Raw genomic sequence first — 13,727 nt, forward strand, 5'->3', positions numbered from 1 at the left:
TTTATATAAAACATTACGTTATTATTGTCTTCTCGAACCTTCAAAAACCTTTGCTCAAAGTCGAACTGAAATAACATAAGAGAAGAGTAAAAAAACAAAAAAAAAAAATATGAAGTAAATGTAAGAAATAATTAACGGATCGATGTAGTACGGACATATTTAATAGCCATAGTAAACTTTTATTTCGCGTTTTGCAGACATCAACGGTTTCGCCGAGACTGTGCAGTTTTTTTTTTGTTCCCGATGGATATAGATAAAATTGCCTCTCGAAACTGTTTTGAAGCGATTATCCAGCATTGAGCAGTACTAAAGTGTTCATTAATTCAGAGGATAAATGAACCTAATAGTATCTTTCGTTCTAATCGACACAGCTATAAGTTCGTATCGCTTAATGCGATGATGAACGTTTGGGATGTGTAATTACAGTCGATTCGCGTGTCGAGTGTCTTGTTCTATGACGTTTTTTTCCTTTTTTTTTTTATTACAATTTAGCGTTGTAATGTTATAGGATGACTGACATGCGTGCGTCTTTTCCGTGTTCTTCATCGTTTTCGAAGCTCGTTCAGTAGTCGACAAAGAACAATGACGCGTTTGAACACCATCAGTCGTTCGATCGAGATTGGACTCCGTTTCATCGGGATGTGGCCGGACTCGGCCTACCCGAATCTCTACTGGTTTAGCTACATGACGACGGTAGTAATAGTGCAATATTGTCAATACGCGTACATCTTCGTACATCTCGACTTGAACGACCTTTGGCTTCTCATGGACTCGCTTAGTCTTACTCTAGCGTACAGCCTCGCTTTCCTCAAGCTCCTCGTTCTGTGGTGGAATCGTCGGTAAGATACGCTACTCTGAAAATAATATCTGTTGTATTTTTTCCATGTCTCAAAAAGATTGTGTTGCACAATCTCGGTGAGGAGAAGTGTACGTGAAAATGTTGCCTGTCTAATAAGTTTCTGTACAAACGGTACCTTGACTCGTTCACACATGAAGTAATGTACCTGCAGGATATTCCATTATATCGTGAAGGCGATGAATCAAGACTGGAGTGAATGCGTTATTAATGATCCGTACAGGACCACGATGACGAATATGGCAGATATAGCACGACGTTTCGCTAATGTAATGTTCAGCTTCTATGCGTTCTCCGCGTTTTTTCTGTCGATCGGCGAACATTTGCTACAGTCGATGGACGACGCGAGCCAGCTCAACAGATCTCGAGAACTCCCCATTAAAATGGAGTTTCCTTTCGACGTTAGCAGGTCGCCGATTTTCGAATGCTTTTTAATTGGACAGTTCCTTTACGACCTGGTAATAGCTTTTGTCTGTGGCCTGCTAAATGCATTACTTGTTGCGCTGGTAAGTGCACATTGCGATATCGAACCGATTAAGAAATTAGGATAATAATATTTTGTCGTTCGGTCAATACAATCGATAAGTGTTACGTTAAAGTTGAGAATTAGATATAATTGCATGGCTGGGCATTTAAAGGTACTTCATGTGAGCGGCCAGATCGATATTATGCAACAAGACTTAGTTGAAATTTCCAATGGAAAATATGACAACAGTACATTTCTGCTTGTTATCAAAAATCTTATTTACAAGCATCAAAGAATAATCACTTTATCGGAAAACATCGAGAATTTATATACCCACCTCGCGTTGATGCAAGTCTTGTGGAACACATTAGTTATGTGCTGCACAGGGTTTGTGATTATAATTGTGAGTAACACCGATTGCTTTTCACGTCATAAATAATAATATTGCTTCCTGATATTATTGCAGATCGTTAATTCCGGCGAAGATACTGCGAATTTGATTAAATCAGTTAGCTACTATATTGCAATAGTTATGGAGGTTTTCGTGTATTGCTTCGCGGGAGAGTTTCTGACCGCCAAGGTATAAAAAATTAATCTTTTAATTAAAAATAAAAGTACTGTTAAAAAAAAGAGAGAGAGTTTTTATTAATGTGATATTGATTAACTTATGTATCGTGATTTAAGTTTAAAAATTATTTTATTATTGAAAAGATTTACCGTTTTCACTAACATAAACCGTAAAATATTTTTTGCGGCAAGAGATAAATTTATAGTTAATATTTGTACCTTTTAAACTGTTTGTTTTATTCTTAGAGTAAATCGATCGGAGATGCAATATACGAATCACTTTGGTATAATCTGCCACCAAGCGACAGTCGCATTGTATTGTTCATGATGTTAAGATGTCAAAAGCGATTGACTATCACCGCAGGAAGGTTTATAGATTTGACTTTAGAAGGATTTACGAGTGTAAGACATTAAATGTTATTCGTCTATGTATTTATATGTAACGTTTAATCATGGGTAATATGTTTTTTTTTTTTAGATTATGAAGGCATCTGTTTCTTATGTATCGGTATTAAATGCCATGTATTAAGAACAGAAGTGCGTTAGAGTTTTAAAATTCTTTAACATAGTTCTATAGATAGTTCATCGTCATTGTTAAATGAAGTAGCACAAATTATAAACTTAGGAGAACATTTTAATACAAATTCCCTTTAATTTATTTAATAATTGTACTAATGGTGATTATTTCAAGTAGAGTTTTTTACCCCAAAATATTATAAAAGTTTATTATATCTTTCTAGAAACAACGTATGCACGAACATGTACTTTAATAATATAGGGATTTGTTTCTACGAACGTTAAAAAACGTACCTTTAAAAATCTTTTGCTTGAAACTAGAATTATTTTAATTATTTAATTTTTAATAATTACTTACGTTTCTAGATTACGCTGTAGACCACGTAGCAAACCAGAACAAAACGTGAAAGAGCACGTAGACAAAAGACACGAAGTAGTAACAAAATCGGTTCTTAGATATCAGATACTTTACTACAAATTCTCCTCGCTTCTCTTTTTCCGTTTACGAGTAAGCGAACGTTTTTGCAACTTTTTTTTTTCTTTTTCAATCGGGTATAGCTGAAACAGGCTTTTAGTCGAGTTAGAAATTCATTTCTAAACCAATTATGTATCATTATGCAACTAATAAATTGCTCGCGGCCTTAGATGGGGAGCGGGCATCGTCATCGTTTTCGCTTTTAATACCCGCGAGATTCCAGGAATTAATGTGATGAGGTGCAATTAGAATTGATCGTTACAGCCCGCGGTTCATTGTCTCCGCTATGGTTATTCAGTATTATATTTGTCGTCATCACGCGAGGCATACGACCGCCGTGCGTTTTTTTTACACGTCGTTCATTTATTTTTACTGTACGAGTAGTTTCGAAAGGCCGATGAAACGCTCAACTAGCATTAGTCGCACGGTCGAGATCGGCCTGCGTTTCATCGGTATGTGGCCGGACTCGGCTTATCCGAATCTATACTGGTCAATGTACATGACAATGGTAGTTGTGTTTCAATATCATCAATATTCGTACGTAGTTGCGCATTTTGACGTAAGCAACCTTACGAGTTTGACCGATTGTCTGGGTCTCGCCTTGGCGAACACGCTCGCCTTTTTCAAACTGATTTGCTTGTGGTGGAATCGGAGGTAAGACTTTTGATTTTGATCTTTAGTAATAGAGTTATACATGTAATTTTTTATTTTTTAATTTTTTTTTAAGCTCTCTTTGGAATAAAACCGCCCAGGTAGTTTTTTTTTTTTTTAAAAGATAAATTGTCCGCAGGATATTCTATAATATTTTGACGGCGATGAAAAGAGATTGGAACGACCGCGTAATCAGCGATTCTTACTCCGTCTTAGCGGTAGTCGCGGCTCAATCGCGTCGCTATTCATATGTGCTCATTGGCATCCACATTCTCGCCGGTTTCTTCTTATCCATTGGTGCTTACACGATTCGTATGATGACCAAAATTGACAACTCTCGAGAGTTTCCGATAAAGATGAAGTTCTCTTTCGAGGTCCTGGAGTCACCGCTTTTCGAATGCGTTCTTGCTACGCAAATTCTGTGTATATTATCAATAGCCTCTGTAGTTGGCATGATAAACGCATTGCTTGCCACATTAGTAAGTGCGAAATAAAAAAAATTTTGAAACCTTAAAATCGCTCGCGATTTTAGAAAAAGGAGGAGCTCGGTATTTATAGTTATGGTTTAATATTTTACTTCTTTGTTATTTTCACTGTTTATTATTTTATATGGCAGGTGATTCACGTAGGTGGCCAAGTCGATATCATGCGGCAAGCCATAATGGAGGTACACAGCACCAACGACCTCACTATCTCCCTAAATGTCTTTAGAGATCTTGTTCGACGGCATCGAAAGATTATCGCCTTGTCTAATGACATCGAAAGCCTATTCTCGACCATTTCGTTACTGCAACTTCTGTGGAACACCCTAATCATCTGCTGTACCGGTTTCATGATCATACTTGTAAGCGAGACCGATCCGTCGGATCTTCCGATTAATAATTCGCTCTTTTTCGCAGGCGCTTAGTAGTAGCAAGGCCGCAATGGCAATTTTAATGAAGTCAATGTTCCTTTACATCGCGAAAACGTTAGAAGTCTTCGTGTTCTGCTACGCAGGAGAGTTCTTGAGCTCCAAGGTAAGTAAATGTCTTATACGTGCCCGAACTGATACTTGAAACGATCACGTCATTGGTCGCGTTTCGCATTTTCTTGGTGCTTTTTCAGAGCAAATCGATTAGCGACGTAGTGTACGAATCACTTTGGTACGACATGGTACCGTCCGACAGACGGATTTTATTATTCATAATGGTGAGATCGCAGAAACGACTGACAATCACCGCGGGGAAGGTCTTCGATCTCACTTTAGAGGGATTTATGAGCGTAAGATGTTCGGCAGTAAAATGTAAATAAATAAATTTTTTTTTTACTTTTCGCGTCTTTTTACCGAATTTTTCTTAGGTCATGAAAGCATCTGCCTCCTACATGTCTGTATTGCATGCTATGTATTAAATCGGAAATAGGAATCGTCCGCCCACAGTCTTAGTGAACTTTCCGCGTCGTTAATTAATTATCTGTTGCAAACATTTTTCGACAGATACTTGCTACAGATGCGGAAAGAATGGATTACGAACACATGTATATACGTATTTTAATGATATCATTAGAACCTCATTCGTACAAAAAATATACGAATTATCTCCTCATTACGTTCTTTTGCGTTTAATGTACAGTTTATCTTGAAATTTTTTGTTAGTAATATTTCTCTTTTTCTCTATTCTTTTTATAAATGTTTGAAAGTTTACAACATTCTACCGTTTTATGTGATAATAATGAGTAATTCTTATGGTTCGTTAGTATTTAATATTTAACGTTGTCGGATATTAATATTTGTGGCAAAGAATCTTATCTAAAATTATAACCATTTACGTGAAGCGGTAAATTGGTAAATTTCACGCTGCTGTCCAGTATAAATTGTTAAAAGAAAAAAAAAAAGATAATTGATACAAAGTTTCACAGCGAAACCATATTATCAGCGTCAGAAAATTATTCCTACATTTTCACGGAATGATATCCACGAGTTCTTCGTATCGTTACGTTTAAATCATTTGGTAGAATTGGCAATAATGATTTCTGCGTGCGTCTTTTTTTTCCCCTGATCGCGCGAAAAAAAGATGTGTAATCGCCTGTCATTGCAACGTTCATTATTCCATGACTGTCATTGTATCGCAAGATACGTCCGTTAATTGCGATTGATCGAAGCTGACGCCGCTTCATATTTTTTTCTACGGGGTAGTTTTGCTTTTTGCACAATCGCCAACTGCGCACAAGGGAGTAGGGAAAAGTACGAGAGTTTTAGGATCCCGTTTACGTGTTTTTCTCACGACGCAGCTTCGTTTTTCGCATTTTAGATCTGTTTCACTTAAGCGAAAGAAGCGACGATTCGGTCAAGTGATATTTAGATGTAAATCCGTGCTTCTACGTAAAAAATCGGAATGTAGACGGCGTTAGGCTGCTTAATGTCGAACTTATTCATTCATTTTTTAGATGCTTTTGAACACTGATTTTTCTCTTTCATCTGAAAAATAATAAAATAATTTTTAATACAATATTTGATTTATTTAAGCAAGCTGTAGACAGAATAATCTCACGAAACACTTAACAACTATAACGTCATTTCTCTCATAGTACATTTTCTCGTTTCCTTGACACTAAGATTATGTTCTTAGGGCGTCGCGTGTAGCGCATAATACCGGTCTAATAATTAAAAGCACGAACACGCGCGAGATCTAGCGACTCACTCTCTTGATTAACATAATCTAACGTATCATTACGTAGTCTCTAAGTGTGAACGCGGAGAATAAATCCGGATTAATAATGCAGCTCATCATTCTCTACATCGGTATTACGTAGAAACCCTTTACTTTTTGCGTTGCAGTATCCGAGTATTAAACTCTACATCGCAAACTGGCAGTTTCTCCATTTCCATCCAGTTTTTCTCCCGTTCTGAAATCGTCATCAGTTGTAAAAGAACACGTAGTAAACCATATCGAAACGCGAGTGAATACACAGGTACAGAGGACAAAGAAAAAAAAGAGTGATAGAAGATCGCTTCTTAGATAACAGATAATTTAGTATAAATTCTCCTCGCTTTTCTCTTCCCGTTTACGTATATACGCGAACGTTTCCGCAGTTTTTTTATTTTTATTTTTTTTTTTTTAATCGGACATAGCTGAAACGGACATTTAGTCAAGTTAGATATTCATTTTTAAGCCAATTATGCATCATTATGTAACTACTAAATTGTTCACTGCCTCGGAAGGGGAGCGGGCACCGTCGTCGTTTTCGCTTTTAATACCCGCGAGATTCCAGGAATTAATGCGACGCGGTGCAATTAGAATTGATCGTTACAGCCCACGGTTCATCGTCTCTGCTATGGTTATTCAGTATTACACTTTTGTCGTCATCACGCGAAGCGTACAACCGACGTGCACTTTTTTACGCGCTGACGTGACCGGACGGTCTATTTTTACGGTACTAGTAGTTTCTGAAAAAGCTATGAAACGTTCAACCACTATCAGCCGTGCGGTCGAAATCGGTCTTCGTTTCATCGGCATGTGGCCGGACTCGGCTTACCCGAATCTCTACTGGTCTATGTACATGACGATGATAGCCGTATTACAATATCATCAATATTTGTACGTCATCGTGCATTTTGACATGAGTAATCTTTCGATTTTAACCGATTGCCTGGGCCTCGCCCTGGCGAACACGCTCGCCTTTTTTAAATTGTTTTGCTTGTGGTGGAATCGGAGGTAAGACTTTATGGCTTCGATCTTCTCATTTAAGAAAGAAGTGACGCTTAAAAATTATTATACTTTTCCTGGGGCTTTTTCTTGCTTGCGATAAAACTGATTAACGCGTGAGGTTTCTCGATAAAAGCTTGGACTCTCTGCAGGATATTCTATAATATCCTGGCAGCAATGGATAGAGACTGGAACGACCGCGTTATCAGCGAGTCTTACTCCATCCTGACGACGGTCGCGGCTCAATCGCGTCGTTATTCCTTTGTGCTCATTGGCATCCACATTCTAGCTGGTTTTTTCTTATCGATTGGTGCTTATGCGATTCGCACGATGAATAAAGCTGACAATTCCCGAGAGTTTCCGATAAAAATGGAGTTCTCTTTTGAGGTCCTGGAATCGCCGCTGTTTGAATGCGTTCTTGCCACGCAAATTTTTTACACGCTGTCACTGGCGTCCGTGGTTGGTATGATTAATGCGTTGCTCGCTACATTGGTAAGTGTACAATAAATTAAATTAAAAATTATTCGAGACTTTAAGTCTCCGATCTCATGACTTTAGAAACAGAAAAACTCGTCGTTTGTAGATGTAGTTGAATATTTTAGTTAATTTATTTTACTTTTAAAAATTTGTTTATTGTGAACTGCTTTGTACGGCAGGTAATTCACGTGGGTGGCCAAGTAGATATCATGAAACAAGCCATAATGAAAGTACATGGTGATGTCGATGAACTCGGTACCTCTTTAACCGTATTGAGTAATCTCATTCAAAGACACCGGAAGATCATCGCGTTAGCCGACGACATCGAAAATCTTTTCTCGGTCATTTCGTTGTTGCAATTATTGTGGAACACTCTAATCATCTGCTGCGCCGGCTTTATGATGATTCTAGTAAGTAAAGTTAATCTAATCTTCTGGTTTTCTGACATTCTGATCAGCAATTTGTATTTTCTCGCAGACTATCAGTAGCGGCAAAGCCTCAATGGCAATTTTAATGAAGTCAATGTTTCTTTACATCGCGAAAACGATAGAAGTCTTCGTATTTTGCTACGCGGGGGAGTTTTTAAGCTCTAAGGTGAGCAGTGTAACGTTTCGTTATCTTCTGAACGTTCACATTGACGTATTTTTATTTTTAAAGCTACGCGTAATAAACAGCTAATTAAAACGCGATTTATCGCCAGGAATATATTGCCATCGTAATATTACGCCGTTGCTAATAAATTCTATTACTCTATTCGTTGTTTGTTAATGATTATTGGTGGGACACGTAACATGTTTGGTAATAAATGGTATTAAAGTGATTATCTTATTAATGTGTTTTGATTCCGGTCGCGCTTTTCAGAGCAAATCGATTTGCGACACGGTATACGAGTCACTTTGGTACAATATGATGCCGTCCGATAGTCGGATTTTATTGTTCATAATGGTGAGATCGCAGAAGCGGCTAACTATCACCGCGGGGAAGGTCTTCGATCTCACTTTAGAAGGATTCATGAGCGTAAGATATTTGGCAGTGAATAATAGATAAATAAAGTTCTTAAAATTTTTCTGCGCTCTCTCACAAAATTTTTCTTAGGTCATGAAAGCATCTGCTTCGTACATGTCTGTGCTGCACGCTATGTATTAAATCGGGAAAAGGTGTATCATCTCTCAACAGTTTTAATGAACTCTTGCGTCAGTGATGAACTACCTGTTTTGACAAATAATTGTTAGATAGACGTAAGAAAAATGGATTGTATAAACATATATATATATATATATACATATACATATATATATATTTTAATAATAATATTAGAACGTTATTTGTATAAAAATAGAATAAATATCTCCATATTGCGTCTTCTTGTGACGATTAATAATTTAATCTTGCTATCGGTAATATGTCTTTTTCTCTTTACTCTCTTTATTAAAAAAATATTGTTATATTTTTAAAAGAAAATTATCCATCAGTTTTTACGTATTATCGCACTTAAGTCTTCTGCATTGACGATAATGATTTCTGCGTGTAGTTTTTGTTTCTGATTGCAAGAAAAGAGATGTGTAATCGCCTGTCATTGCAATTCAGTTTATTATCTCGCGACCATCATTGTGTCGCAAAAAACGTAATCGCAATTGATCGAAGCCAGCGCTACTTTATACATTTTTTTTACGGGGTAATTTTACTTTTTTTTGCAAAATTGCTAATTACGCGTGAGGAAGAGGGAAATACAAATGGAAAAGTTTAAAGACCTCGTTCCCTTGTTTCCCTCGCGACGTTGTTTGTCTCTTTGTTGTCAAGATCCATTTTATTTGAGCAGAGGAGACAACGTGAGCGATTCGGTCAAGTATTATATCGATGTAAATTAACTAGCTGCTGTGTTAACAAGTCCCAGAAGTTCTCTGTTGAATATCGGTCGTGATCAAAAGTTCAAAACCATCGAGTCGCTTCGATTTTGCATATTTGCTTGTTACATTTTTGGTGGAACTGGGTTGAAACTGCCTGAAAATTAAAAAAATAATTTGTAATATAATTATTTGATTTATTCGAAACGATTGTTGACAGAGAAATCCGCGAAATACTTGTACAGGTACTGTAACGTCGTTTCTCTCATAATGCATTATCCCGTTTCCTTGACACTAGGATTATGTGCTTAAGGCACTGCATGTAGAGCATAATCCCGGTCTAATAATTAAAAACACGAGCATGTACTAGGTACCGCGACTTACTCCCTTGATTAACATAATCTAACACATCATTACGGAGTCTCTAAGTGGAATGGAGGATAAATCCAGATTAATAATACTATCTATCATTCCGCACGCTGCTGTTACGTTAAAAGCCTTTATTTTCTGTTTTGTTGGCGTGCACTTGAGTACTCAAATTAGCGCAGTGTCTCTGTTTCCGAATGTGAGTACTTTTTTCTAATGCCGTGTATAAAAAATGTACTTACTGATTTTATTATTTAACGACGAGGACGTAATACTGTCTAGTTCTTACACGTTCGGCACGTCATTTTGAACGGGCCTTCCTCCCTTTCCAGAGCGAGTCCATTACCATTTCTGCACACGAGGCATTTTGATACGAGTTCTCCATTAGCGAACGTCGAATTTTTATCGTCGACAATTGTCGGATCTCAGAAACGTTTAACAATCACACCTGGAAAAATAATGTTCCGTTATTCTCCCTGAATTTTACTTCTTTGGAAAAACCAGAAATTAGACTGTATAATAAAAGTACTTGATTTTTCCGATAAAATTATATTACCAAGAGGCAAGGTTGCAAGAGAAACAGCTGACTTGCAGCGAGCTATTTTTTTAATTTTCTGTTATTTTATCTCGATGTCTTTGTTACATTATGGTCAAAGTACACATTGTGTCTTTCCGACATAGACCATTAATGAAATGTTAAAACGTTCATGCGAATAATGAGTTTTCTCTCTCTTTCTCTCTCTCTCAAATTATCGTACCGTGAGACGTACATGTAATAGTGATTGATCCGTGCTCACCCGAGTGGGGGATGCAACTCGTGGGGATGCACTCGTAGAGGTAGACAATGCACCCTCATTTCCGTTTTATCTTGTGTACCGATCAAATGCGCTGAAACTAATTATTATTTTTGCAAAATTTTTCAAATTGTTAACAAATGACAGTCACAAGCACTGTCAGCTCAGCGCTGACCATTGGCCTTCGATTTTTCGGCATTTGGCCGGGTGTTCGGTATTCCACCGTTTATTGGTTCAGTTTCATGTCGAGTCTGTTGATTGTGCAATATTTCCAGTATTTATACGTGTTTAATCACCTGAAGATTAGCGAGCTGTCGAATTTGGTCGACAGCTTGATCGCCACCTTCGATTACAGCCTGTCGTTTCTTAAATTGGGCAGTCTGTGGATGCATCGGCGGTAAGATAACGTATTCCAGCTTGATAAATCCGTGTTCGAGGCGTAAGATTGCTTCTCGGTTTCTCTATCTGGAAATAAATTCATATCCGTCAGCTAAGTCTATAATTTTAAACAGCGAGATGTAAGAAGAAAAATATTCTTTATATCTGTAAAGATTGAACAAAGTAATTATTGAGGACCGATATATTGCAGAATTTTCAATCGTATATTGACCAATATGGACAAGGATTGGTTCGAGTGCGCTAATATCGATCAGCATTTGCATATAATGAGAATCAAAGCTAATATATCGCATCTTTTTTCTAATAGCTTGTTGATCTTTAATACGATCGTCGCAGCGCTTTACCTCTCAGGCGATTACATAATTCATTTCATATTTCTATCCGGTCATTACAACGACACTTTACGGCAATTTCCCATAAAGATACAATTACCATTTGAAATGCAATGCACGCAGTCGCCGATATTTGAGATTATCGTTGTAATAATATTTGTACACGCGATGTTACAAGTATGGACAATCGCAACTCTAAATGGATTAATCTTCACTTTGGTAACTCATGTGTATTTATCATTTTGCATCTATCATTTTTTATATAACTAGTGGTGTGCACAAATTTATAAAAATAAAAATTTTTACGTGAACATTTTACGGTATACAGTTTGCCGAATTTTTGTTGCACGTAACACAGTACGCTATATACATATATTGTATATGAACTTGTTATATTTTCATACTAAAAATTTTACAGTTTTAAAAATTATGTAAAAAATATTTTTAATAACAGAGGTTTTTTTTTTATACATAATATTTGAAAAAAAATTTAAGTACATTATAGGTGCTCCATGTAGGCGGACAAATTGACATAATATGCCACGAGTTGAAAAGTTTCTCCAAAGATACTCTTCTTCGTTACTTTCCCGTGTCTTCATTTAGAATGTTGGTCGAAAGGCATAACAAAGTCATTTCGTTTTCCGAAAATATCGAACAACTTTTCTCCTTTATCGGACTGATGCAAGTCGTTTGGAACACCTTACTTATTTGCTGCCTCGGATTCGTCCTAATAATTGTAAGTAACATATTAAATGTACAATACGATTGTTGCGTTCTGTATTTTATTCATTTCGATTTCTGTTCTTTATCGAGCCAGTCTGTTTATAATGAAACTGGTGTTTTCATGTTAGTAAAAACCGTTTTTGCTTATCTTGCCATAACAACGGAAGCCTTTATCATTTGCTTCGCCGGGGAATATCTCAGTTTGAAAGTAAGTATTTAAACTTAATCGTAAATTTTTATATTGCGATTTTTTTTCTGCAGTAACTTTGCGATATTTGTGTAATTTTTCAGGGCGCACTAATTGCCAGAGCAACGTACGAAACATTGTGGTATGACATGCCGTCAGATCGCAGCAAATATATAATATTTATAATAATGAGATCGCAGAAACGACTTGCAATCACGGCAGGAAAAATGATGGATTTGTCATTCGAAACTTTTATGACTGTAATTTTTTGAAATTTTTTATCGGAACATTAGTTAAATCTTAATTTATTGCAACATGTGTCTTTTAAGTATGAATATAATTTATGGATCTAAATTAATATTTGATGTTTTTATGTTTTCTTTTTTCTAGATTATGAAAGCGTCAGCGTCATACGTGTCTGTTTTGTATGCAATGTATTGAAATTGACAAAGTTACGCGTAATCATTTAAAATTGTATATAATTAATATAAACTGAGGTAAATAGATAATAAAGTTGTTATTGTTAATAAAGTTATAAGAAATTATACAAATTAAAATTGCATTTTATATCAAATTAACGTATGTGCTAATGATCTTTATTCCTTGTATATTATTAATATCTTTTTATATTATTTTCAATTATTTTAAATTATAATTATTAAATCTTAAAACATTTATGCAGCCGCAGGATTTTGCTTTACGTCAACTTGACAAACTAGTTTTTTATTAAAACACTGTGCGTTTGTTTTATTTGTTTTATTTGTAACCAGATATTTATAATGCCTTTAATTCCATATTATTTAAAGTTTTGTTCAACAAATAAAATGATCCTAATAACGCTTTAAATTAGTAAAGGAAATTACTTGTTATTACGTTCTCAGTTAGAGTTTTGCTGTTCACCCCTCGTCATGCATCTTCAAAGGCCAGAAATATAATTGCATGAGCACAATTTATTTCCTTCTGCCTCGAATATCTAATGTCTAATTGCAATAATCACTAGCGTTTAATGATCGTCATTGTACAAAACGGAGCGTACGTCCGAACTTTGCTTTCTTGTCTCTATAATGTTCGCATCGTCAAGGAAGAAAGACCGAATAAAAAAAGAAATTATCGAGCAGCTTTTCTCATTTTTCTTTTACTTTAGCTGCGTAATATTCTCCTTCACGGCCAGAGTATACGCGCATTGTAAGACTGTTTATGAAATTATAGTTTATTAAAATAATGAGCACCGTCTCGGCTTATCGTTACACTGTAGGACATGTAATAGCGATTGATCCGTATTTACCCGAGTGGGGGATGCGCCGCGCGGAGAACGAACCTCGAGAAATGAACGCACCCTCATTTTTCTCGAACCTGAAGTACGGAACAAATGTGCCGAAACTAATTTTTAT

The 13,727-nt window shown here is 36.3% G+C and overlaps 4 protein-coding genes and 1 long non-coding RNA gene across 6 annotated transcripts; 4 read left to right on the forward strand and 1 right to left on the reverse strand.

The window, feature by feature from the left end:
- The first annotated feature begins 195 nt into the window (after positions 1 to 195).
- On the forward strand, positions 196 to 3,116 carry LOC139102499 (odorant receptor 82a-like). The gene is made up of 6 exons (XM_070656428.1): positions 196 to 839; positions 1,011 to 1,362; positions 1,495 to 1,725; positions 1,789 to 1,902; positions 2,136 to 2,291; positions 2,368 to 3,116. The coding sequence occupies exons 1-6, from the start codon at positions 583 to 585 to the stop codon at positions 2,416 to 2,418; spliced, it is 1,161 nt and encodes a 386-aa protein (XP_070512529.1). The 5' UTR covers positions 196 to 582; the 3' UTR covers positions 2,419 to 3,116.
- Positions 3,117 to 3,125: 9 nt separating this feature from the next.
- Positions 3,126 to 5,555, forward strand: LOC139102469 (odorant receptor 82a-like). Its single transcript, XM_070656369.1, has 5 exons — positions 3,126 to 3,534; positions 3,671 to 4,010; positions 4,148 to 4,375; positions 4,431 to 4,547; positions 4,636 to 5,555. Exons 1-5 carry the CDS (start codon positions 3,167 to 3,169, stop codon positions 4,819 to 4,821), a joined length of 1,239 nt encoding a protein of 412 aa, XP_070512470.1. The 5' UTR covers positions 3,126 to 3,166; the 3' UTR covers positions 4,822 to 5,555.
- A 22-nt stretch (positions 5,556 to 5,577) lies between these two features.
- Positions 5,578 to 11,083, reverse strand: LOC139102780 (uncharacterized). 2 transcript variants are annotated; one of them, XR_011545771.1, is made up of 5 exons: positions 10,992 to 11,083; positions 10,672 to 10,795; positions 10,144 to 10,349; positions 9,443 to 9,692; positions 5,578 to 5,986 (listed from the first exon to the last, which is right to left on the reverse strand). It is a non-coding gene; the product is annotated as an uncharacterized lncRNA (long non-coding RNA). The 2 variants fall into 2 exon arrangements; XR_011545770.1 differs by lacking the exons at positions 10,672 to 10,795; positions 10,992 to 11,083 and adding an exon at positions 10,458 to 10,651.
- Positions 5,996 to 9,436, forward strand: LOC139102745 (odorant receptor 82a-like). Its single transcript, XM_070656867.1, has 6 exons — positions 5,996 to 7,223; positions 7,367 to 7,706; positions 7,871 to 8,101; positions 8,169 to 8,285; positions 8,553 to 8,708; positions 8,787 to 9,436. The coding sequence occupies exons 1-6, from the start codon at positions 6,688 to 6,690 to the stop codon at positions 8,835 to 8,837; spliced, it is 1,431 nt and encodes a 476-aa protein (XP_070512968.1). The 5' UTR covers positions 5,996 to 6,687; the 3' UTR covers positions 8,838 to 9,436.
- Positions 10,658 to 13,702, forward strand: LOC139102727 (odorant receptor 13a-like). Its single transcript, XM_070656844.1, has 5 exons — positions 10,658 to 11,092; positions 11,285 to 11,645; positions 11,932 to 12,357; positions 12,441 to 12,596; positions 12,727 to 13,702. The coding sequence occupies exons 1-5, from the start codon at positions 10,836 to 10,838 to the stop codon at positions 12,775 to 12,777; spliced, it is 1,251 nt and encodes a 416-aa protein (XP_070512945.1). The 5' UTR covers positions 10,658 to 10,835; the 3' UTR covers positions 12,778 to 13,702.
- The last annotated feature ends 25 nt before the right edge of the window (positions 13,703 to 13,727 follow it).

This window comes from Cardiocondyla obscurior, linkage group LG01, assembly GCF_019399895.1.
Source record: "Cardiocondyla obscurior isolate alpha-2009 linkage group LG01, Cobs3.1, whole genome shotgun sequence".
Lineage (NCBI taxonomy): Eukaryota > Metazoa > Arthropoda > Insecta > Hymenoptera > Formicidae > Cardiocondyla > Cardiocondyla obscurior.